A 22113-nucleotide genomic window follows, 5' to 3' on the forward strand; every position below is an offset into this window, starting at 1 on the left:
CCATTTCGAAGGCCCGGAAAAATATTTTTTTTTCCTCTCCAAACATGGTGAGAACTGCATGAAACGATTTTTTTTTTTCATAACTTTGAGCTTCTTAAAGCATGGACATTATAGAACTGTTATAGAAAAATGTTTTCAATTTTCAAATCGCTAAAATGTATTCAAAGAATAAAGATTCAGTGACGCCCTTATTGATAAGAGCGTGGTACAATTTGATAAAAGCACTTATTTTGTCCACCTGCTTTTTTCATTAATGTATATGTATATACTATAAGGGGATGAGTGTAATAGCTGCTATCTGTAAGAAAAAAAAACAAAAACTTAAGCGTTAGTCTTAAAACCTTTCCTGATATATTCATCGGGGATTATTTCTTTTGTCAAATTTTTATGAATTTTGTTGCGTCTGTATATTTTGCAATCAAGATTTAAAAAGTATAAATCAATCGAGTTAGATGTTGTAGATTCTACTGACACATTAAAATATGTATACATGTGCTATCATTTCATTAAAATGTGTTTACTTGTAACAGTAGTGAACTCTTCTTATGATTCTCTCGTATCATCCATTTACCATATCTCATATTTAATTTTAATATTTATTTTTTTTTTAAAAGACGCCAAACGACTGTTTCACGAATGCCTTTAGCAACATTTGGATAAGATTTTTCTTTTTCTAAAGGTTACAATATACGTGTAGAAGACAAACAAATGTACTCCATTCTAGGTGCTTCTTTATGTGGAATATTCTCAAAAAGTATCATCTCTTTGCCGTTCATATCAAATCATGTATGAACTCCATTCGATAAAAAGTTAAAGTGAACATTCAGTACATTCAGTTATTGGATTAGTATATAATCAAAGTTTTGCTAGTACAATAGAATCTCGCAGATGAGAAAATTGTAGCTTTGAATTTTTGTAAATTATTTTCAATACGATTCAATGCAACAACAACAAAAAAAATCTATTTAAAACAGCGTGAAGTAATCTCAGTCCACATTGGTCAAGCTGGAGCACAGATTGGCAATTCCTGCTGGGAGTTGTACTGTCTGGAACACGGTATTCAGCCTGATGGACAAATGCCAACGGGCGCGTCTATTGGAGAAGATGACTCGTTCAACACAGTTTTTCAGTGAGACAGGAGATGGCAAGCACGTGCCAAGGGCTATCTTCGTCGATCTTGAACCAACAATTATCGGTTAGTGGAGCGTCTGTCAACCTTCCAGCTCAGTAACCGTCGACAGTTAATGTATTCGACATATGTTTATTGATCTTTATGTTGATTTATATTTATTTCTACACAATGAAGAACTCACTAGTCACTTTACAAACAAAGGAAACTATTTTGTCTCCCCACCCCTCTCTCTCTCACACACACACACAAAGCATAACACAACATAGCCCAAATCATCAAAGCATATAGACGCTAACTGTAGACATAAAGAACTACTCCAGACTTATCTTGTCCTGTAGAAACTCTAATTCGATTTGTCTTCAGCTGCTACGAACATCAAAAGATTTAAAGCATGATATTTCCAGCATTGCTTGAGCAGATTATCGTTTATCATTCCTTTCTTCTTTACCATATTCTATATTTGTAAGCTTTCATGTGTATTTAAAGTAAGCAAGGAGTGAGAAAAATCTCAAACCGTACTGGTTGTTACTGGAAAACTTTGTTTCTGCTAACTTTCAGACGAAATACGAACGGGTACATACCGCCATCTGTTTCACCCTGAACAGCTGATTACAGGAAAGGAAGATGCGGCCAACAACTACGCTCGCGGCCACTACACTGTTGGAAAAGAAGTTGTGGACCGGGTCCTAGAACAGATCAGAAAGCTAGTGAGCTAATAGCCCATCTAGTCTCTTGCTTCTAGCTCTGCTGTGGGATTTTGAGACGCGTGAAACTTTATTTGTAAGCTTTTGCTTCCATAATTAGAGACTTGCCATCTTTTGTGAACTTTTTACCGCCAAAGGATGCTCAGTGTTTGTTTTCTTTTTTCTTCTGTCTTAATTTTTTTTAAAACACTGGTCTTTGATGGGCAGTGAGGATCTTTTTACAGGAGTGTTCCCTGAAAGGGAAATTACTTGAACATTACTTGAAACTGTTTTTGTAAACGACTCAAGTTTAAAACCATCTAAATTTGACTCAGATATCTTCGAGGAATATGCGGTGGAAATCAAATTATTTATATTCTGAAATTAGCAATACAGAATGTAACTAAGTTGGTATTGGTCTAATGTACGAAGTTTCTTTATCGGTCATACAGGCAGACAACTGTTCGGGTCTTCAGGGCTTCCTCGTCTTTCGTAGTTACGGAGGAGGGACTGGATCAGGCTTTACCTCTCTCCTTATAGAACACCTCTCCGTGGACTACGGCAAAAAATGCAAGCTGGAGTTTTCTGTGTACCCAGCTCCACAGGTGGATGCATTTGTTATGGTAGAATGCATGTGGGGGGGGGGGATGTCCAGCAAGACCGATAAAGTTTTGTATTATGCGTATTAGTTTTTTTCACCCGTTGAAAATACACGAGTCTTTTTCAAATATTTAAGCAATTACTATCCCAGACTGACGGCCAAATTACTACATTTTAAAATTGCAGATATCCACTTCTGTAGTCGAGCCGTACAATTCTATTCTGACCACACACAGCTCGTTGGAGCACTGCGACTGTGGCTTCGTGATGGACAACGAGGCTGTCTACGACATTTGCCGCAACAACTTGGATATCGAGCGCCCCACCTACACTAACCTCAACCGCATCCTGGGCCATTGCGTGTCCTCTGTCACCGCCTCTTTGCGTTTCGACGGCGCCCTCAACGTCGACTTGATCGAGTTTCAGACCAACCTCGTGCCGTATCCCCGTATCCACTTTCCACTGGTCACGTTGTCTCCTATCATCTCTGCAGAGAAGGCCTGCCCAGAGCAGTTAACTGTTGCTGAGATCACCAACGCCTGCTTCGAGCCGGCCAATCAGTTGGTGAAGTGCGACCCACGCCACGGCAAGTACATGGCCTGCTGCATGCTGTACCGCGGTGACGTCGTGCCAAAAGATGTCAACGCCGCCATCTCCATTGTTAAGACAAAACGCACCATCCAGTTTGTGGACTGGTGTCCCACAGGCTTTAAGGTAATTTAAATGGCATTTTTTTTTAAGTCAGGAAGAATGGGACAAAAGGATGATATTATACGAAATGGCTAAATTAAATAATTAACTAAATCAATAACCACTGACATACTTTCGACAAATTGAAAGTTTATCTGTAACTTGCAGTAACGAGATTAGTAAGCTCTTTAAAGCCTTAAAGAACTAAGGTGATGTGAACGGAAGGAAAAAGAACATCGTGTTGACATCCTTTCAGGTGGGTATCAACTATCAGCCACCCACGGTGGTGCCGGGAGGAGACCTGGCCAAGGTGCATCGTACCGTGTGTATGCTGAGCAACACCACCGCCATTTTTGAGGCCTGGGCCCGCCTGGACCACAAGTTCGACCTGATGTACGCCAAACGGGCCTTCGTGCACTGGTACGTGGGGGAAGGCATGGAGGAAGGCGAGTTCTCAGAGGCACGTGAAGATCTGGCGGCCCTGGAGAAAGACTACGAAGAGGTCGGCCTCGAGACGATAAATGAAGATGAAGAAGACACCGAAAGCTACAAGTGATAATTGAGTTCTTCTTGAGTTTTCCCCACAGCCAACTAATACGACGCAGGAAGGGGTTTTAATACCTCTGTTTAACGACTACCACTTTACAACCGAGACGCTTTTAAGTCGGACAACATTTTTAAATGGCTACAGATAGAAAAATACTGCTGGTAAGTTTGTGTCCACTGTAAAAAGACAGATTAGACTGATCGCAAGGATGTCAGGTCTGAAGGCACTTTCGCTAGACAAATTCAAAGCGGTCATCTCTGACTTCAAACGACATGCATAAACTTTGAGACATTTGGACGTTAGCTATACTGTACATTTTATACATAGATATTTGTATATAAATATATTTTATATATATTATACACATTGTTTACATGACATATTTTTCTATAAAACAGGAGTCATTTGCTGTACTCCGATAAAGGACGTTTATATGTCTATTGAATTCAATAAAGTCAAAATTTTTTTTATCAAAACAATTTCTTGAGGAGCTGATTTGCGAAACATTGTTGCGGGTTACCATGCACTGGAACAGGAAACCGAATTTTACAACTGCACCAACAACAACAACAACAACAACACAACAGAATTAGGAGCATGAAAAAAAAAGGAGTTGCAGAAACAGCAGCAGCAAGAAAGCCGTAATCATGCATTGCCAATCTTCACCTCAGTTACTGAATACTCGCAGTCGCTATATCAATCTGGAGATATTTTCAGCAGCTCCTCATTCGTATAAAATATTAAATCGGCTTCAGGTGGCTGGTTGAAATGACAAGATTTCTATTCACTGCTCAGGTGTACACGGATCGCAAGATTGTTGGCCATACCCTCGTCTCTATTTTCGTAGATTGTCTTTTACAGAAACTGCATATTGAAGGACGCAAAAGACAAAAACCCAGTTACAGTGGAGAGATTATGAAGATCGTTAGCTAGCTTCGCGAAGATTTCCCGTTAATTTTAGCGTGTTCTGAAATTATCATTTTAGGATTTTTTAAAATCATTTAATCATGATTTAATTTCTTGTTTACTATTTACTAGTAAATATGAGCTTTCTGTTTACTATTTACATCTTTATGTTGTTACGTTTTATTGATACGTAGCTATTGTGGACTGTGGTCTATCCCGCTAAGGATGAATCTCGATCTAGATCTGTGTACATTTTTTTTTTAAAAAAGGTCAGAAATAAGACGCCATTTTTTTTTCGAAATTCGCTTTCGGCGCGTGATATTTTTCTGGCCTTCGACGTGCATTTCAAATATTACGTACGTCTTGCCGATGACGAAGTTGTTATAGAGCTCATTGTTAGTTTGAAGTTCGGTACAGCGCTGCTCGTTCCTTTCACACAAACTCAGAAAATACAGTGTTTGTGCCGTCTGCAGATGCCGAAAAATGGTAAGAAATGAATTTATACTGCTCATCAGTTGAAAAATTACTTTAATATCTATTACTTTTATTCTTGAATATTTTAGGTAAGAGATTGGGTAAGCATTGTTACATTTTCAGCATTAGTGTCAGGTTTAAAGTGATCAAAGCAAATACAATGACATTAAAATGAAAGAAATGTACTTCTGTTTAATTAATATCATTTGAAAAAACGCGCAAGGGAGCAAATATTGACGAGTATAGTTTGTAATGTAAAGGAAATTTAATTATTAAATTAGACTATAATTCTTAGAATACTATGCTCAACTTAGTATTAGGCACAGCACTGGTAAAAGTTTATACCTCAAGCAAAATGTGCAATAGCAAATACTAGGCTGCGCTATAAAAATGAATGTTGTTCAAGCTTAGAGTGTAAAAAAATGTGATAATTACGAGAAACATACAACCCTAGGGTATCTCTATAACCTTCTTTACTAAGGGTTTTTATTTAGAAATATTTTGTATTTTATTTTTATATTCTATTCAAACCACAGCGTGAAATAATATCAGTCCACTCCGGTCAAAGTGGAGTCCAGATTGGCAATGCCTGCTGGGAGTTGTACTGTCTGGAGCACGGAATCCAACCGGATGGGCTGATGCCAATAGACAAAATATTTGCAGGCGGAGACGACTCCTTCAATACCTTCTTCAGCGAGACAGGCTCAGGCAAGCACGTGCCGAGGGCAGTTTTTGTCGATCTGGAACCAACAGTTATCGGTAACTAAACACATAAACATTAATTTTCATATATGCTCTTTTCTTTCACTCTACTTCTCTTACTTTACTGGACATAATATGGCCGATGAATATGCATATTGGATTATAGACTACAGCATCTAGAAAAGAAGATTATTGTTATTTCTTAAGGTGAGCATTTTAATTTTCACAATAATCATTAGACTTTAAGAAAGACAAAAACTATGTATCAGTTTCTTGTAATACGTAATTAATTTCTCCTAGTATGTGGACTGGAGTTCGATTTGCATTCTTTTTTCTGGAGATGCTTGTAGCATGAAAGAGACCAGCTGCAGTTCTCGGTTGCGCCTTCTTCAGAGCCACTTGTTTGCATTTTTTCTGTCAAAATCTGCTTGCAGACGAAGTCCGAACGGGTGCATACCGCTATCTGTTTCATCCGGAAGAATTCATTACTGGAAAAGAAGACGCCGCCAACAACTACGGCCGTGGTCACTACACAGTGAGGAAAGAAATTTTGGATCTCGTCCTGGATCGCATCAGGAAACTGGTGAGCGAAATGTTCCCCCAGTATTCTGCTGCTGATTTGATGCCGCACACATTTTCAGTCTTGACTGTGAGAAAGTAAAAAAGGAGAAGGCTTTTCCTCTGAGAGTAAAAATAATTTCTCATTACCTAATTCTGCTTAATTATCTACCTAAAGTACATATATAATCCCTATAATATTTCCGACGCAATGTCAAATGGTTCATCAGCTTTAAAATGCGGTCTCGCAACTGACACTGCAAATCTCATACAGGCGGACATGTGTTCGGGTCTACAAGGCTTTCTCATCTTCCGTAGTTTTGGAGGAGGGACTGGATCAGGATTCACTTCTCTGCTCCTGGAAAACCTATCCGTAGACTATGGCAAAAAGTCCAAGCTGGAGTTTGGAGTCTATCCTGCTCCACAGGTCGGTGACTAGTGCTACGATAGACAGCCGTTGACGTCGCCGATTGCCCTCTTTTAATTACAATTAAAACTGTGTAATTTTTTTCAATGAATGGTTAATAGTTATATTTCTTGATAACAGTTGCAATATTAGTGACGGTAACAACGACTGATAAAAAAATATCATGCAAGATAATTTCTTATTAAAATAACAGCAATAAATACAAAAACTTGGGTTTTTTTTTCTTTCTTCTTTTTGCCATGACAGATAGCTACAGCGGTGGTTGAGCCGTACAACACTATTTTGACCACGCACAGCACGCTAGAGCACTGTGACTGTGGCTTCGTGATGGACAACGAGGCCATGTATGACGTATGCCGCCGTAACCTGGACATCGAGCGTCCAACTTACACCAACCTTAACCGCCTCTTGAGTCAGTGCGTGTCCTCCATCACCGCCTCCTTGCGATTCGACTGCGCCCTCAACGTCGACTTGATCGAGTTCCAGACCAACCTCGTGCCGTACCCCCGTATCCACTTCCCCCTCGTGTGCTTTGCTCCCATCATCTCTGCGGAGAAGGCCTACCACGAGCAATTAACCGCTGCCGAGATCACCAACTCTGCATTTGAGCCGGCCAACCAGATGGTGAAGTGTGACCCTCGCCACGGCAAGTACATGGCCTGCTGCATGCTGTATCGCGGTGACATCGTGCCCAAAGATGTCAACGCCGCCATCGCCAATATCAAGACCAAACGCTCCATCCAGTTTGTGGACTGGTGTCCTACAGGCTTTAAGGTTAAAATCAATTTTTAAGTCGGTCAACCAACGCTGTTCAGATATTGTACTTCATCATAACTTCATCAGGTGAATGAAATACAAAAATGAAAAGAGACAAGGAGCAGATGGTCAAGATAAGATGATGCATAATCATGCGTCAAAGCTGGTATCCTGTTCATACAGCAAAAAAACAAAAAACAAAAAACAAAAAACAAAAACATTCTCCCCTATTCATTTACCTTAATTTTTTTGGGAGGGGGCGGGTGCTGAGCAATATATGAGGATCACGCAAATAGGTTAACCATCACTCACTTGTGCATTACAGAAGTCTTTCAAATCCAAACGTAATCGCATATTGTACAAACTATATCCGGTTAAAAAGGCCCTTACGGAAAAAGAAAATGCGATGTAAATAGCTGTCAAAGGCGGAATGGCTTGATATCGTTGTTTCAGGTGAGGATCAACTACCAGCCTCCAACAGTGATGCCGGGTGGAGACCTGGCCAAAGTGCAGCGTGCTCTGTGCATGCTTAGCAACACCACCGCCATTGCCGAGGCCTGGGCCCGTCTGGACCACAAGTTCGACCTGATGTACGCCAAACGGGCCTTCGTGCACTGGTACGTGGGCGAAGGCATGGAGGAGGGTGAGTTCTCCGAGGCACGTGAAGATCTGGCGGCCCTGGAGAAAGACTACGAGGAGGTCGGCATGGACAGCGCGGAAGGGGAGGAAGAAGGTCAAGACGAGTACTAAATGAGTCAGTGGAGGTTGATGAAGAAGGGGAAGCAAAAGAAGAATTATGAGTTAAGTCCTCCTTAACTTGCTTGAACGTTATTACAAGAGGTGCGATTTAGGCTTTTAGGACGGTGCGACGCAGTATGCTTGGTGAGGAATGTCCCTGACTTTTTAAGAGACTTTTAATTAAATCTCATGACTGTAAGGCGATACCATGTGGGCTGTAATTAAGTGTAGCCCCACGTATTGCACACACACACACACACTGCCATTTTTTGACATTTTGTCAATGAAAGGAAAAAAATACCTCAAGTGATGTTATGTCTGAGGGTATTTGCGCTAGACGTTTTCAAAACATTGTCATCTTTCGACTTCAAACTACAAATGAGAACATTTTTGATAACTTTTTATAGCATTTTGCTAGCTATTTATTTATTATACAAAGTACTATATTTCGTAAACAGAGAGATTTTCCCTGTTTACTGTTTTTATAAAAGATATCACTATATTGAAATAAAGTATAAAATCAGTCATTTTTGCTATCAGATATGATTTCAGAAGCTGTGTGATACTTATTAATACTACTAATAAAAGCAAATTTTGTATAACGCGTACTCACACTGGTAAGGAGCATGCTCTTAGCGCTTAAAACAAGAACGACATGATCAACAACATACTATTTACAGAAGAATGAACATATGAACAACAACATTACTACAGATGATGAATTAAAAAAAAATACAGAAAATGAAATGAGGAACTATGTAAACAAGACTGGGAATATCGTGACTTTGAAAAAAAAAGACTAGTAGGGAAGCAGCAGTAAGCGGAAAAGAGGGGAATCGGGGTTTGAAAACAAGACTGTCATCGAGTGGACTGTTGTTAGGAGTAAATTTTAAGGAGGTGCGTTTTTAGTGCGCTTTTGAATATAAAGGATTCAATAGTGCCTAGGTGGCGGATATGGAAATGAAGAGAGTTCCATTGTTTCGTTGCACAATAAACTCCTGTGACCATATGTTATCTCTGGTGAGATGAATAGTTAAAGAGACAATGGATGCAGCAACTCACAAGGTTTGCCCAAGGTGTAATTTTTAAATTGACAGCAAACATGTCTTACATACTGAAGAGCTGCCAGAATGGTTTCTTGTGTTCCTGGTATAAAATTCAGAGCACTTTCTGGTGGAGCCTGGTCTTAAAAGTCTCAGTCCTTGTTCTTTGTTAATATCACTCACTTCACACCTATGAGTAGTATAGGAACTAAAGAGAATTGTAGTCTAAACATTGAATCATAGCTGGTGGTGGCAGTGTGCCAATCTTTGAAGATGTAGATTTTTGCAGTGCAACTGCCATTTTTGGAGAGGGTAACTTCTAGGTACTTAAAAGCTGCTGGCCTTCTCAAGCTTGTCCATTTTGTGAGATTTATGTTTTGTTGTCATCACTGGTGCTGACATCACTTACTCTTGATAGTATAGGTTTGTATCACATAAAATTCACCTATTCTGTTTGTTGGTGAAGTTCATGTTGGTGAATGCCATGCTTCCTGTACATACACAAGTATTTCTCCCCTTTGACTGCAGTCAAGTCAAACATCAGAAAGTAACACAGCACTTTTATTTAACAAAAAAAGATGTCATAAGCTGCTCAAAGTTCCAAAACTGTAATCTAGTTACTACGTAAACTTGATGATAATTTAGTCAGCATATTTTTATCTTCTTTGTCTTGTAAATATAAAGAAAAAAACAAAGAAAAAAATACACATCTGATGGACCTGTAATTCAATACATAGAGAATATTGATGAAAGAATGAGCTTCTCATAAGCCTTATTTGGCTTAACGATGTAACTGTACCGTATTAATGTCTTTTAATGATGCAGCATTTTCGTTATGATCAGAAAATTATTTAATTATGCAGAGAACATATCCATTTAAAATTTCTGAAGTCTTTGTTTTAAAGCTTGTTTCATTTGGCTTCAGGTAGTAGAGATTTTACACAGGTCCACCAGACTATAACAACATTTGCTAAGTTGATGGAGTGCAGTGAAACGGCGTGATAAAAAAACCTAAATAAAAACACCATTTGCTTGGTAAATAATAAGCTGAAACGTTTCCTTTTGTCACTCACTGTTAGTCTGAAATTTGGTGCGGCTGTCATGTGCTCAAATCTCAGCCCTACTACAAATATCTGCCTGTAAAATGCACTTGTATCATATTTAATATAATTTAAATGGGGGCGGTGTCTTGTATTCCAAAATATAGAGGAAAAGCCTGTAATTTTGATTCAGTTTAATCAGCCACAGATCAAACAAACATTGCCATAATTTATACGCACATGATCATGCTCAAGAGGGAGCGTGCCCTCAGCCCTTCAGACAAGAACTAGACATGGACAGCATATAAAAGATGGAAGGATAAATAACCATACAGACAAGTAAAAAAAAACCAGAGAAAATGCAAATAGGAATCATAGATGATGCAAATAGGAATCCTGCAATAAACATGTAGCTGTTTCTATGTCTTGCCAAATGAGAACATGGGCAAATGAACCACTGATCAAGATATCAATGATTTACACTGTAAATGCCAGAGACCAATAACATATGTCTATGAACAACACATACAGCCAAGAGTTACCACCCATAGCTTTATAATCCGTTTCTTCCCCCTTCTTGAAATAATGCCTTTGAAAGGTCTCAAAGACTGCATTGTTAGCGTGCTACCACAATTCATTACATTTTTTATGCACCATTGTACATTGTGATGCATTTGTAATGCAACTTTCATAAATACCGAAGCTGTCAACTTTCCTGAGATGCTCATTCTTGGATTTCATCTATATTTTGGCACTTTTTTACCCTTTAAATAAGGGAGACAAAATTATGTTCCTTTTCCTCATCCTAAATTTAAAAAAAAAAATGAGAATTTCATGGCTTGTAATTTCTACACATTGGCACCATCTAATGGTTCAAAAGGTCAAGAAAAAAATGAAATATGCCATATATTTTATCATACAATTTCTCTTCAAGTACTACTGTATCAGAATATAAAAACGATTGAGGTTGTTGAATTGGATATCTAATAGTATGCTACTTATTTATCTTTAATTGCCATATAATTTGATATTTCAATAGGAACCTACTTTTCCATCAGACAAACTTCCTGCAGTTTCCAATAATTTAAAAATAGGAGATGTGTTGGTTCTAGAATTGGTGCTCACAAGAATTTTATATTCTGCCAGGTCTTGGTAGTAGGTCGAGGCTTAAAGAAATGAAAATAGACTAAAATGGGTGCTAATTTTCCAAAGTAGACTGTAATGTTCACTTACTCATTGCGTCTCTTATTAACCTTAGTATCGCTCTTATCTACCGCCACTCATACTCGAGTTCAGACCAACCTCCGTCTCACTCACTTGCTGTTTTCTTTTCTTTCCTTCAGTTATCTCTCACTCTCTCTCCTCTCATCCCACCCCCACTACTTCTGCCTAATCCATCCATTCATCTTCTTGCGTCTAATCTTCTATGTCTATTTTTTTCCAAAGTGTCTATCATCGGTGATCTAAAGAATTAGATTATTATCTCTTGGCTACTTACGTTATTGTCTTTATCGTCATCATCAACTTCTTATGTCTAATCATCATCATCATCATTCATTATTGAGCTCCGGCCACTTACGCCAAGGTTTTAATGGGATCGTAGCTACACGGCCATGCCTATATGGTTCAGGGATTTATCGATGGTAGAAGTACTGATTGCAGTATGCAATCTCTTACATGTACGTTAATGAGGGAGATTGCATGATGCCTCTGCGTACTTTATGGAGCTTTTGTCTTGCGTGTATGCATCTAAATCACCCGCTGTTTAGAGCCAAAGTGGCCAATCTGACAACAATGGAACACTGCATCCTATCCTGAAGACTTGACCTACTACGTGTTACAAATGCGGGTTTCAGATCTTTGCTGCACGTATTCTCTTTCGAAGACAAAAATTAGACACACTTCCTCCGCGAGCTTCACCGGCTGCAGCTTTTTCAAATCACATCTATTCATTTGAGGAGAGGGACCGTAAATCCTTTCTTTCAAAGCTTGTGTTCAAATCACCGGATCATAGTGCTTTTCTACAGGACTACTTGATTATATCCGCGAAGTTAATGTGAGCGCGGTAAAAAGGTCCAAACAACAATGAAACGTCATTTGCTTGGTACTAAATTACGTCATAATAAAAATTTCATCATTCACTGTCAGTTGTAAGTTTGATGCCGTGTCGCTCGATCCTTTGTCAGAAAATCTGAAAAAGCCGGTTTTCATCATCTGCAAAAAACGAAAAATGGTAAGAAAATGGAGCTATGTGGTCTAAGTCTACTAAAGTACGTACACTTCAACCGAAGCGGGAAAAATACAATAAGCTTCAACATGCGATGAGGATAAAAAAAAAAGGGTTGAGATTTTTGGATCTGCTTTACTTCGATGACTTTGTGAACGGTAAACAAATATTCATGGCTGTACTGTGTACATTAATTTGATAATGGAAAGAAATGTACTTCATCAAGGAAAAAGGGTATATTTTCTTCGCTCTTTTACTCAAAAAGTATGTTTTAATTGCTTGTGTTGCTTATTCTTCGTTTAAAATTCAGCATGAAGTAATCTCAATCCACACTGGTCAATGCGGAGTACAAATTGGCAATGCCTGCTGGGAGTTGTACTGTCTTGAACATGGTATCCAGCCAGATGGTTTGATGCCGTCGGATAAGAGCATTGGAGGTGGAGACGACTCTTTTAACACCTTCTTCAGTGAAACAGGAGCAGGAAAACATGTACCAAGGGCTGTGCTCGTAGATCTCGAACCAACAGTCATCGGTAAGTGTCTTACCTTCCTATGCCACTGTTGCTATTTGAATTAATTAAAGCTCATCTCTCGTGGTTTTTCTTTGGAAATATCATTGTACAATTTTTTTGTCATATCTTGCCTCGGTTATGCCGTCTTCAACATCATTTTCTTGCATCCTTCCGCTAAAAGAAGGTTCTAAATTTTACGACGTATTTTCCTTTTGCAGACGAAGTTCGAACGGGTACATATCGCCAACTTTTTCATCCCGAAGAACTGATTTCCGGAAAGGAAGATGCCGCCAATAACTATGCTCGGGGACACTACACTGTTGGAAAAGAAATTGTGGATCTCGTCCTGGATCGCGTTAGGAAGCTGGTGAGCTTCATCCACACGATTAGTTCCTTTGCTGCTGATTTTTTTTTTTTCTTTTACTTGTTTAACATTAAGTGTCGAAACAGGCAAATGAGACAAATACGTCAAAGCAAGTTTCTCCGTTGAGGGTAAACAATAACTAAAGCAGACTAACTCTTCTCTCAGTTACCTTTAAATTATTAAATTTTTATTTCTTTTATTCCTGTAGAGAGCATTTAAAGCGCTTGCTGTAATAAGCTTAATATGCTGTCTCACAAACGAGTCTGTGCATCTTACACAGGCGGACATGTGCACTGGTCTCCAGGGCTTCCTCCTTTTTCGTAGTTATGGAGGAGGGACTGGATCAGGTTTTACGTCTCTCCTCATGGAGCGGCTCTCTGTGGACTACGGCAAGAAGTCTAAACTGGAATTTGATATCTACCCTTCTCCACAGTCGGTGGCATTTATTAATAGTCTTTAAAAAAAATGATGACGGACGATAGAGGAGAAGGATGAAAAGGATGAGGAGGATGAGGGGTGGATTAGGAGGACAAGGTTTTTAAGGATGATGATGATGATGATATATATATATAGAGAGAGAGCACTTATGCAAATAACAAGGGCTAAAAGGAAATCTGCTGACCTGTGTGTGCACAAATGATTCTTTTTCAAAAAGAATCTTTACGATCCAAAAGTCGGAAGTAAGCATCACATCCCAATATCCACTGTGGGTAGGCACACCTGAAAAACACATAAACGTCAAGTACAGTAAAAAAAAAAACAACAGTCGAGACATTTTAAGTCATATACAATACATGTTTGAGGACTTGTACCTTGCAAAACAAAAAAGCATTTCTCAACATTGTAGGAATAAGTTCCTTGTTTGCTGTCTTTTGAATGCTATTCATGATGTTTAACTTTTTAAATCTCCTTTTCTAAAATGGGTTTCCTATTATTACAGATATCTACAGCGGTGGTTGAGCCGTACAATGCTACTCTGACCACGCACAGCACGCTAGAGCACTGTGACTGCGGCTTCGTGATGGACAACGAGGCCTTGTTTGACATCTGTCGCCGTAACCTGGACATCGAGCGTCCCACCTACACTAACCTCAACCGCATCGTGAGTCAGTGCGTGTCCGCCATCACTGCCTCCTTGCGTTTTGACGGCTCCCTCAATGTCGACTTGATCGAGTTCCAGACCAACCTCGTGCCGTATCCCCGCATCCACTTTCCCCTTGTGTGTTTTGCTCCCATTGTCTCTGCAGAGAAGGCTTACCACGAGCAATTGACCACTGCTGAGATCACAAACTCTGTCTACGAACCGGCCAATCAGATGGTGAAGTGCGACCCACGTCACGGCAAGTACATTGCCTGCTGCATGCTATACCGCGGTGACGTCGTGCCCAAAGATGTCAACGCCGCCATCGCCACTATCAAGACCAAACGCACCATCCAGTTTGTGGACTGGTGTCCAACAGGCTTTAAGGTTAAAAATCAACAAATTAATCATAAGTGAAAAGTTCAAAATTTCACTAAAGAAAAGCAGTCAATTAATGATTCACATACGAAACTAGATTTTGTGTCAAATGTACAGATTCATCAGACGCTTTACCTATATACATATATACGCGGTACAGCAGTGTAAATAGATGAATGTGCTCTGTTATTACTTACATTATTTTCATAGAGTACACTAAGGTATTTACGCTGCTCGTGCTCTATGCAAATGATACAGGACAATAGTGTAGGAGGGAGATGAGTATAACGGAAAAAGGTAATTTTGTTCACAGAAGGAAATGTTCTACACTTCAACTCGTATCTTTCTTTTTATCTGGTATTTCATATTAACAACACGGGTGCATCCAAAAACGTTGAAAAATATTTTCTCAGGCCAAAACCATTTGTTCGGAAAAATGTAGATAATTTACACGTTGGTAGTATTAAGTACAGAACTATTTCTTTCAATATGCGACTTTGTGTGGAAAAGTGGTACGCGACCATCTGCTAAACATAATCCCGTATTCAGCGATGCGTCGACCCGGTTAAGATCCTTAAGGAATAAGCAGAGAGCAAAGAAAGTAAAGGATTTTACATCGTACTTTCAGATAGGTGTCAACTACCAGCCACCTACAGTAGTGCCAGGAGGAGATCTTGCCAAGGTACAACGTTCTTTGTGTATGCTGAGCAACACCACCGCCATTGCCGAGGCCTGGGCCCGTCTGGACCACAAGTTCGACCTGATGTACGCCAAACGGGCCTTCGTGCACTGGTACGTGGGCGAAGGCATGGAAGAGGGCGAGTTCTCCGAGGCCCGAGAAGATCTGGCGGCCCTGGAGAAAGACTACGAAGAGGTCGGCCTCGACTCTGTTCAAGGAGAGGCAGAAGAAGAAATGGAAGAGTTTTAACTTCCCCCATAAACCTGTCTTTTTATACAGGTGGCAAGACATTGTTGTTTTATGGTTTCCTGCAATATGTCAATGACTTTAATAGGATTTGTTCTTAAATCAGCTCATAACAGCATTGCGACTAAAAGACTGCGTACACATAGTAGTACTGACAAACGGATGATAATTATTGCCAGAGTTTGGCAACATAATAAGAAGTCTAAGAAAATTGCACTGAGAGCTGTAGTTATGTCTGACGGCACTTTCGTGAGACATTTAAAAACCAGGTCGTATTTTCGCCCTAAGCGACAATTGAACATTTTTAGAACTCTACTGGATTTTTTAGTTCATTATTTAATTTCTTACAAAGCATTTTATATTGTATGTCGGGACATTTTCCTCTTTACATTTACATTTTAACAGGTAGTTTTTAATGTTTTTCTGAAATAAATTACAGAATATTTATATCTTCGTTTCAGTTATGATTTTAAACGCTCAGCCTCTCTCTTTCCCTGTTTGTGTGTGTGTTTGATATTTAATGCGTATACTTCATTGACATGAGCGTCACTACAGCAATATTTTCAACGTTCAGGTTCCAATATTTCTTTAAGTAAGCAAAAAAAAAAAAAAAAAAAAAAAAGTAAATTACACAAAGTATGTAAATGTGAGCAACTTCAAAGAAGGCATTTTACTTAACAAAGGGACAGCATCAAATCTTTACAGGACACTTTTCTTTTCTTCTTTTTTTCTTATCTTCCGATATCTGTACAGTAATGCCTGAGCTTCGTTATTCCACTGGCTGCAGCTTTTTCAAATCACATCTATTCATTTGAGGAGAGGGACCGTTACACAATTTCTATAGCCTTTAAAGAAATCCTTTTTTTCAAAGCTTGTGTTCAAATCACCGGATCATAGTGCTTTTCTACAGGACTACTTGATTATATCCGCGAAGTTAATGTGAGCGCGGTAAAAAGGTCCAAACAACAACGAAACGTCATTTGCTTGGTACTAAATTACGTCATAATAAAAATTTCATCATTCACTGTCAGTTGGACGTTTGATGCCGTGTCGCTCGATCCTTTGTCAGAAAATCTGAAAAAGCCGGTCTTCATTATCTGGAAAAAAAAAAGAAAAATGGTAAGAAAATGGAGCTATGTGGTCTAAGTCTACTAAAGTACGTACACTTCAACCGAAGCGGGAAAAATACAATAAGCTTCAACATGCGATGAGGATAAAAAAAAAGGTTGAGTTTTTATGGATTTGCTTTACTTCGATGACTTTGTGAACGGTAACAAATATTCATGACTGTACTGTGTACATTAATTTGATAATGGAAAGAAATAGTACTTCATCAAGGAAAAAGGGTATATTTTCTTCGCTCTTTTACTCAAAAAGTATGTTTTAATTGCTTGTGTTGCTTATTCTTCGTTTTAAATTCAGCGTGAAGTAATCTCAATCCACACTGGTCAATGCGGAGTACAAATTGGCAATGCCTGCTGGGAGTTGTACTGCCTTGAACATGGTATCCAGCCAGATGGTTTGATGCCGTCGGATAAGAGCATTGGAGGTGGAGACGACTCTTTTAACACCTTCTTCAGTGAAACAGGAGCAGGAAAACATGTACCAAGGGCTGTGCTCGTAGATCTCGAACCAACAGTCGTCGGTAAGTGTTCTAGGCCATTTGAATAATCCAGTAAAAGCATTTAATTAAATTTTATAAATTTTAAGGTCTAAATGTGTATTGATTAAAAATTAAATACAAATTTGATAATCCAAAACGTAGCAGTTTTTGGTGGTGCCTTCTCTGTCTCCACAATTAGTAACCTTTACAAAAATAAAGTCAAATTTTTTAGCATTTACAGATTTCGCGAAACTGAGAACATTCGTTTAAGATATGAAAAAATAATAATAACTTTATAACATTATTTCTATAGTTTCTATAGTATAATTTGCCCTTCCCGTAGTAAACTCAACGCAGTTTGACAAAATTGTCTAAACACACACACGCACACACAGTGAAAGCTTTAAAAAGGAAGAAAAATAGTCAAGCTACTGAATTCGTGCAAAAGGATGATCCTATGGCCAGAATTGAAAGCATCAAACGTGGTACATGAGCCAGATAAGGGAAAATAGTGGAGATCAAGCACATCACGTCTAATGCGTTGCATATGTTTGCCGTCAGGATGTCCAGATCAGTAAGACCACCTGGGCTAACAACCTACTTATACCTTAACATATAATATATAATCCATTACTCAGCGGCATAGGACCGGGAAAGGGGCAAAAAGATTCTGAGGGGGAAAAAAAGGTCAACATTTATTACTGTCCGCATGGAGTTTGCCCACTCCCAAACCTCCAAACCCGAGCAACTTCTTATGCCACTGTTACTATATAAAGTGAAGACGATCTCTCCTGATGTTTCTTTGAGAATATCATTGTACAATTTATTAGTCTTATTTTGCCTCGGTTATGCCGTCTTCAGCATCATTTTCTTGCATACTTCCGCTAAAAGAAGGTTCTAAATTTTACGTCTTTTCTGTTTGCAGACGAAGTTCGTACGGGTACATATCGCCAACTTTTTCATCCCGAAGAACTGATTACTGGAAAGGAAGACGCTGCCAATAATTATGCCCGGGGACACTACACCGTCGGAAAAGAAATTGTGGATCTCGTCCTGGATCGCGTTAGAAAGCTGGTGAGCTTCATCTACACGATCGGTTACTTTGCTGCTGATTTCCGTTTTTCTTTTACTTGTTTAAATTGAGTGTCGAAACAGGCAAATGAGACAAATACTCCAAAGCAAGTTTCTCCGTTGAGGGTAAACAATAACTAAAGCAGACTAACTCTTTTCTCAGTTAGCTTTAAATCACTAAATATTCATTTCTTTTATTCCTGCAGAGAGCACTTAAAGCGCTTGCTGTGATAAGCTTAATATGTTCTCTCACCAACGAGTCTGTACATCTTACACAGGCGGACATGTGCACTGGTCTCCAGGGCTTTCTCATTTTTCGAAGTTTTGGAGGGGGGACTGGATCAGGTTTTACATCTCTCCTCATGGAGCGGCTCTCTGTGGACTACGGCAAGAAGTCTAAACTGGAATTTGGTGTCTACCCTTCCCCACAGGTCAGTGGTATTTATTAATAGAGTCTTAGGAAAGAAGAAGAAGAAGATGACGATGATGATGATGATGATGATGATGATGATGATGATGATGATTTATTAACATTGTAGGAATAAGTTCCTTGTTTGCTGTCTTTTGAATGCTATTCATGATATTTACCTCTTATAAACTCTTTTTCTAAAATGGGTATCCTATGGTTACAGATAGCTACAGCTGTGGTTGAGCCGTACAATGCTATTCTGACCACGCACAGCACGCTAGAGCACTGTGACTGCGGCTTCGTGATGGACAACGAGGCCTTGTTTGACATCTGTCGCCGTAACCTGGACATCGAGCGTCCCACCTACACTAACCTCAACCGCATCGTTAGTCAGTGTGTGTCCGCCATCACTGCCTCCTTGCGTTTTGATGGCTCCCTCAATGTCGACTTGATCGAGTTCCAGACCAACCTCGTGCCGTATCCCCGTATCCACTTTCCCCTTGTGTGTTTTGCTCCCATTGTCTCTGCAGAGAAGGCTTACCACGAGCAATTGACCACTGCTGAGATCACAAACTCTGTCTACGAACCGGCCAATCAGATGGTGAAGTGCGACCCTCGTCACGGCAAGTACATTGCCTGCTGCATGCTATACCGCGGTGACGTCGTGCCCAAAGATGTCAACTCTGCCATCTGCACTATCAAGACCAAACGCACCATCCAGTTTGTGGACTGGTGTCCAACAGGCTTTAAGGTTAAAATCAACAAATTAATCATAAGTGAAAAGTTCAAAATTTCACTAAAGAAAAGCAGTCAATTAATGATTCACATACGAAACTAGATTTTGTATCAAATATACAGATTCATCAGATGCTTTACCTATATACATATATACGCGGTACAGCAGTGTAAATAGATGAATGTGCTCTGTTATTACTTGCATTATTTTCATAGAGTACACTTAGGTATTTACGCTGTTCGTGCTCTATGCAAATGATACAGGACAATAGCGTAGGAGGGAGATGAGTATAATGGAAAAAGGTAATTTTGTTCATAGAACGAAATGTTCTACACTTCAACTGTCATCTATCTTTCTTTTTATCTGGTATTTCATATTAACAACACGGGTGCATCCAAAAACGTTGAAAAATATTCTTCTCAGGCCAAAACCATTTGTTCGGAAAAATGTAGATAATTTACACGTTGGTAATATTAAGTACAGAACTATTTGTTTCAATATGCGACTTCGTGTGGAAAAGTGGTACGCGACCATCTGCTAAACATAATCCCGTATTCAGCGATGCGTTGACCCGGTTAAGATCCTTCAGGAATAAGCGGAGAGCAAAGAAGTTAATGGATTTTACATCGTACTTTCAGATAGGTGTCAACTACCAGCCACCTGCAGTAGTGCCAGGAGGAGATCTTGCCAAGGTGCAACGTTCTTTGTGTATGCTGAGCAACACAACTGCCATTGCCGAGGCCTGGGCCCGTCTGGACCACAAGTTCGACCTGATGTACGCCAAACGGGCCTTTGTGCACTGGTACGTGGGCGAAGGCATGGAAGAAGGCGAGTTCTCCGAGGCCCGAGAAGATCTGGCGGCCCTGGAGAAAGACTACGAAGAGGTCGGCCTTGACTCTGTTGAAGGAGAGGCAGAAGACGAAATGGAAGAGTTTTAAACTTCCCATAAACCTGTCTTTTTATACAGGTGGCAAGACATTGCTGTTTTATGGTTTCCTGCAATATGTCAATGACTTAAATAGGATTTGTTTTTAGATCAGCTCATAACAGCATTGCGACTAAAAGACTGCGTACACATAGGAGTACTGACAAACGGTTGATAATTATTGCCAGAGTTTGGCAACAGAATAAGAAGTCTAAGATAATTGCACTGAGAGCTGTAGTTATGTCTGACGGCACTTTCGTGAGACGTTTTCAAACCAGGTCGTATTTTCGACTTAGGCTACAAGAGAACATTTATAGAACCCTACTGTATTTTCTAGTTCATTATTCTATTTCTTATAAGGCATTTTATATTGTATGTCGGGACATTTTCCTCTTTATATTTATATTTTAACAGGTAGTTTTAATGTTTTTCTGAAATAAAATACAGAATATTTAAATCTTCGTTTCAGTTATGACTTTAAACGCTTAACCTCTCTCTCTCTCTCTCTCTCTCTGTGCTTGAGATTTAATAAATATATACTTCATTGATATGAGCGTTACTACAGCAATGAAGTCATTCAATTTCCGATATTTCTTGTAGTAAGTAAAAAAAAAAAGTAAATTACACAAAGTTGGTAAATATGAGCAGCTACAAAGAAGGCGTTTTACTTAACAAAGGGACAGAAGCAAATCTTTACAGGACAATTTCCTTTTCTTCTTTTTTTCTTTTCATTCGACATCTCTAATGCCTAAGATTCGTGGTTCTGACGTTAGTCGCTTTGTATGCTTTGATGCTTTCATATCTAGCGTCAAGATCTATCTTTTCAACGGATTCAGTACCTTGTCGATTTTTTGTTTCAGTTTCCACTATGTCTCGGTGTGTTCGTGCGTGCGCGAGTGCGCGCATGTGTGGGAACCCCTTTCTCAATTCTTCTTCGAATAAACTCTAAGCTCACCACCTTGTCGAAAATAATGGCGATAATAATGATTATTTGATAGCTATGATAATGTAGGTATATCTAAGTATTATATTTTTTTGTTTTTCTATTTACTTTGGAAAAAACGTCACTATACTGAAATAAATTGTAACATTAGTCCTTCTCTCCCTTAGATATAAGTTTAGAAACTTTGTATGTAATGACGTGCTATTTTTTAAGAGTGTGTGAAGTAACAATGTTCCACTGAGATGTAGTAGCCGGGACTATACTAGCATAAACATACGCGGCTGTCAAAAAAGCTATCAACTACTATTAATCCTTGAAGGATATGAAAGAAAGGCTTAAACAGGCTCGTATATAGCTGACTGCATTTATTACAAAGGACTCATCATACTTAATAAATAAATTGCTGCAAAATTTACAGAAAAATTTTCCTTCTTCCCTTTTTTCTTTCTTTTTTTCTTTCTTTGTGGTCTTTCGTTCATTTGTTCTTCTATATTTTCATTAGAATCTTTATTCAACAGCTTCTTCCTTCTTTTGCAATGAACGCTGTGCCATTTTTTCAGCGTATAATACATTCTTTCGCTTCTTACCTTTGTCACTTACGGTTCACTCTGTGAAATCCTGGATTTCCGCTGAAAATAAATGA

At 39.1% G+C, this 22113-nt stretch overlaps 3 protein-coding genes and 1 pseudogene across 4 annotated transcripts; all 4 read left to right on the forward strand.

Moving 5' to 3' along the window:
* Window positions 1–971: 971 nt before the first annotated feature.
* LOC112575919 lies at window positions 972–4118 on the forward strand (annotated as a pseudogene).
* A 1438-nt stretch (window positions 4119–5556) lies between these two features.
* Window positions 5557–8751, forward strand: LOC112575917 (tubulin alpha-1 chain-like). The gene is made up of 5 exons (XM_025258063.1): window positions 5557–5791; window positions 6169–6317; window positions 6567–6719; window positions 6966–7493; window positions 7929–8751. Exons 1-5 carry the CDS (start codon window positions 5671–5673, stop codon window positions 8223–8225), a joined length of 1248 nt encoding a protein of 415 aa, XP_025113848.1. The 5' UTR covers window positions 5557–5670; the 3' UTR covers window positions 8226–8751.
* Window positions 5599–16103, forward strand: LOC112575904 (tubulin alpha-1B chain-like). Of its 2 annotated transcripts, none has more exons than XM_025258050.1 (7): window positions 5599–5631; window positions 12445–12529; window positions 12834–13056; window positions 13254–13402; window positions 13680–13832; window positions 14340–14867; window positions 15487–16103. In XM_025258050.1, exons 1-7 carry the CDS (start codon window positions 5618–5620, stop codon window positions 15784–15786), a joined length of 1452 nt encoding a protein of 483 aa, XP_025113835.1. In that variant the 5' UTR covers window positions 5599–5617; the 3' UTR covers window positions 15787–16103. The 2 variants fall into 2 exon arrangements, with proteins under 2 accessions (XP_025113835.1, XP_025113837.1); XM_025258052.1 differs by having other exon boundaries at window positions 13680–13828; window positions 14336–14867.
* Window positions 16104–16776: 673 nt separating this feature from the next.
* On the forward strand, window positions 16777–20984 carry LOC112575908 (tubulin alpha-1B chain-like). Its single transcript, XM_025258057.1, has 6 exons — window positions 16777–16902; window positions 17206–17428; window positions 18312–18460; window positions 18736–18888; window positions 19090–19617; window positions 20241–20984. The coding sequence occupies exons 1-6, from the start codon at window positions 16900–16902 to the stop codon at window positions 20538–20540; spliced, it is 1356 nt and encodes a 451-aa protein (XP_025113842.1). The 5' UTR covers window positions 16777–16899; the 3' UTR covers window positions 20541–20984.
* The last annotated feature ends 1129 nt before the right edge of the window (window positions 20985–22113 follow it).

The sequence above is a fragment of the Pomacea canaliculata genome, linkage group LG11 (assembly GCF_003073045.1).
Source record: "Pomacea canaliculata isolate SZHN2017 linkage group LG11, ASM307304v1, whole genome shotgun sequence".
Classification (NCBI taxonomy): domain Eukaryota; kingdom Metazoa; phylum Mollusca; class Gastropoda; order Architaenioglossa; family Ampullariidae; genus Pomacea; species Pomacea canaliculata.

Bases quoted from the DNA above. Each gene is read 5' to 3' on its own strand.
- LOC112575904 (XM_025258050.1), top strand. The intron at 12,530-12,833 runs GTAAGAAAATGG...TTTAAAATTCAG, and splicing joins TCTGCAAAAAACGAAAAATG to CATGAAGTAATCTCAATCCA. The intron at 13,403-13,679 runs GTGAGCTTCATC...CATCTTACACAG, and splicing joins TGGATCGCGTTAGGAAGCTG to GCGGACATGTGCACTGGTCT.
- LOC112575917 (XM_025258063.1), top strand. From the start codon at position 5,671: ATGCCAATAGACAAAATATTTGCAGGCGGAGACGACTCCTTCAATACC. The intron at 5,792-6,168 runs GTAACTAAACAC...ATCTGCTTGCAG, and splicing joins TCTGGAACCAACAGTTATCG to ACGAAGTCCGAACGGGTGCA. The intron at 6,720-6,965 runs GTCGGTGACTAG...TTGCCATGACAG, and splicing joins GAGTCTATCCTGCTCCACAG to ATAGCTACAGCGGTGGTTGA.
- LOC112575908 (XM_025258057.1), top strand. The intron at 17,429-18,311 runs GTAAGTGTTCTA...TTCTGTTTGCAG, and splicing joins TCTCGAACCAACAGTCGTCG to ACGAAGTTCGTACGGGTACA. The intron at 18,461-18,735 runs GTGAGCTTCATC...CATCTTACACAG, and splicing joins TGGATCGCGTTAGAAAGCTG to GCGGACATGTGCACTGGTCT.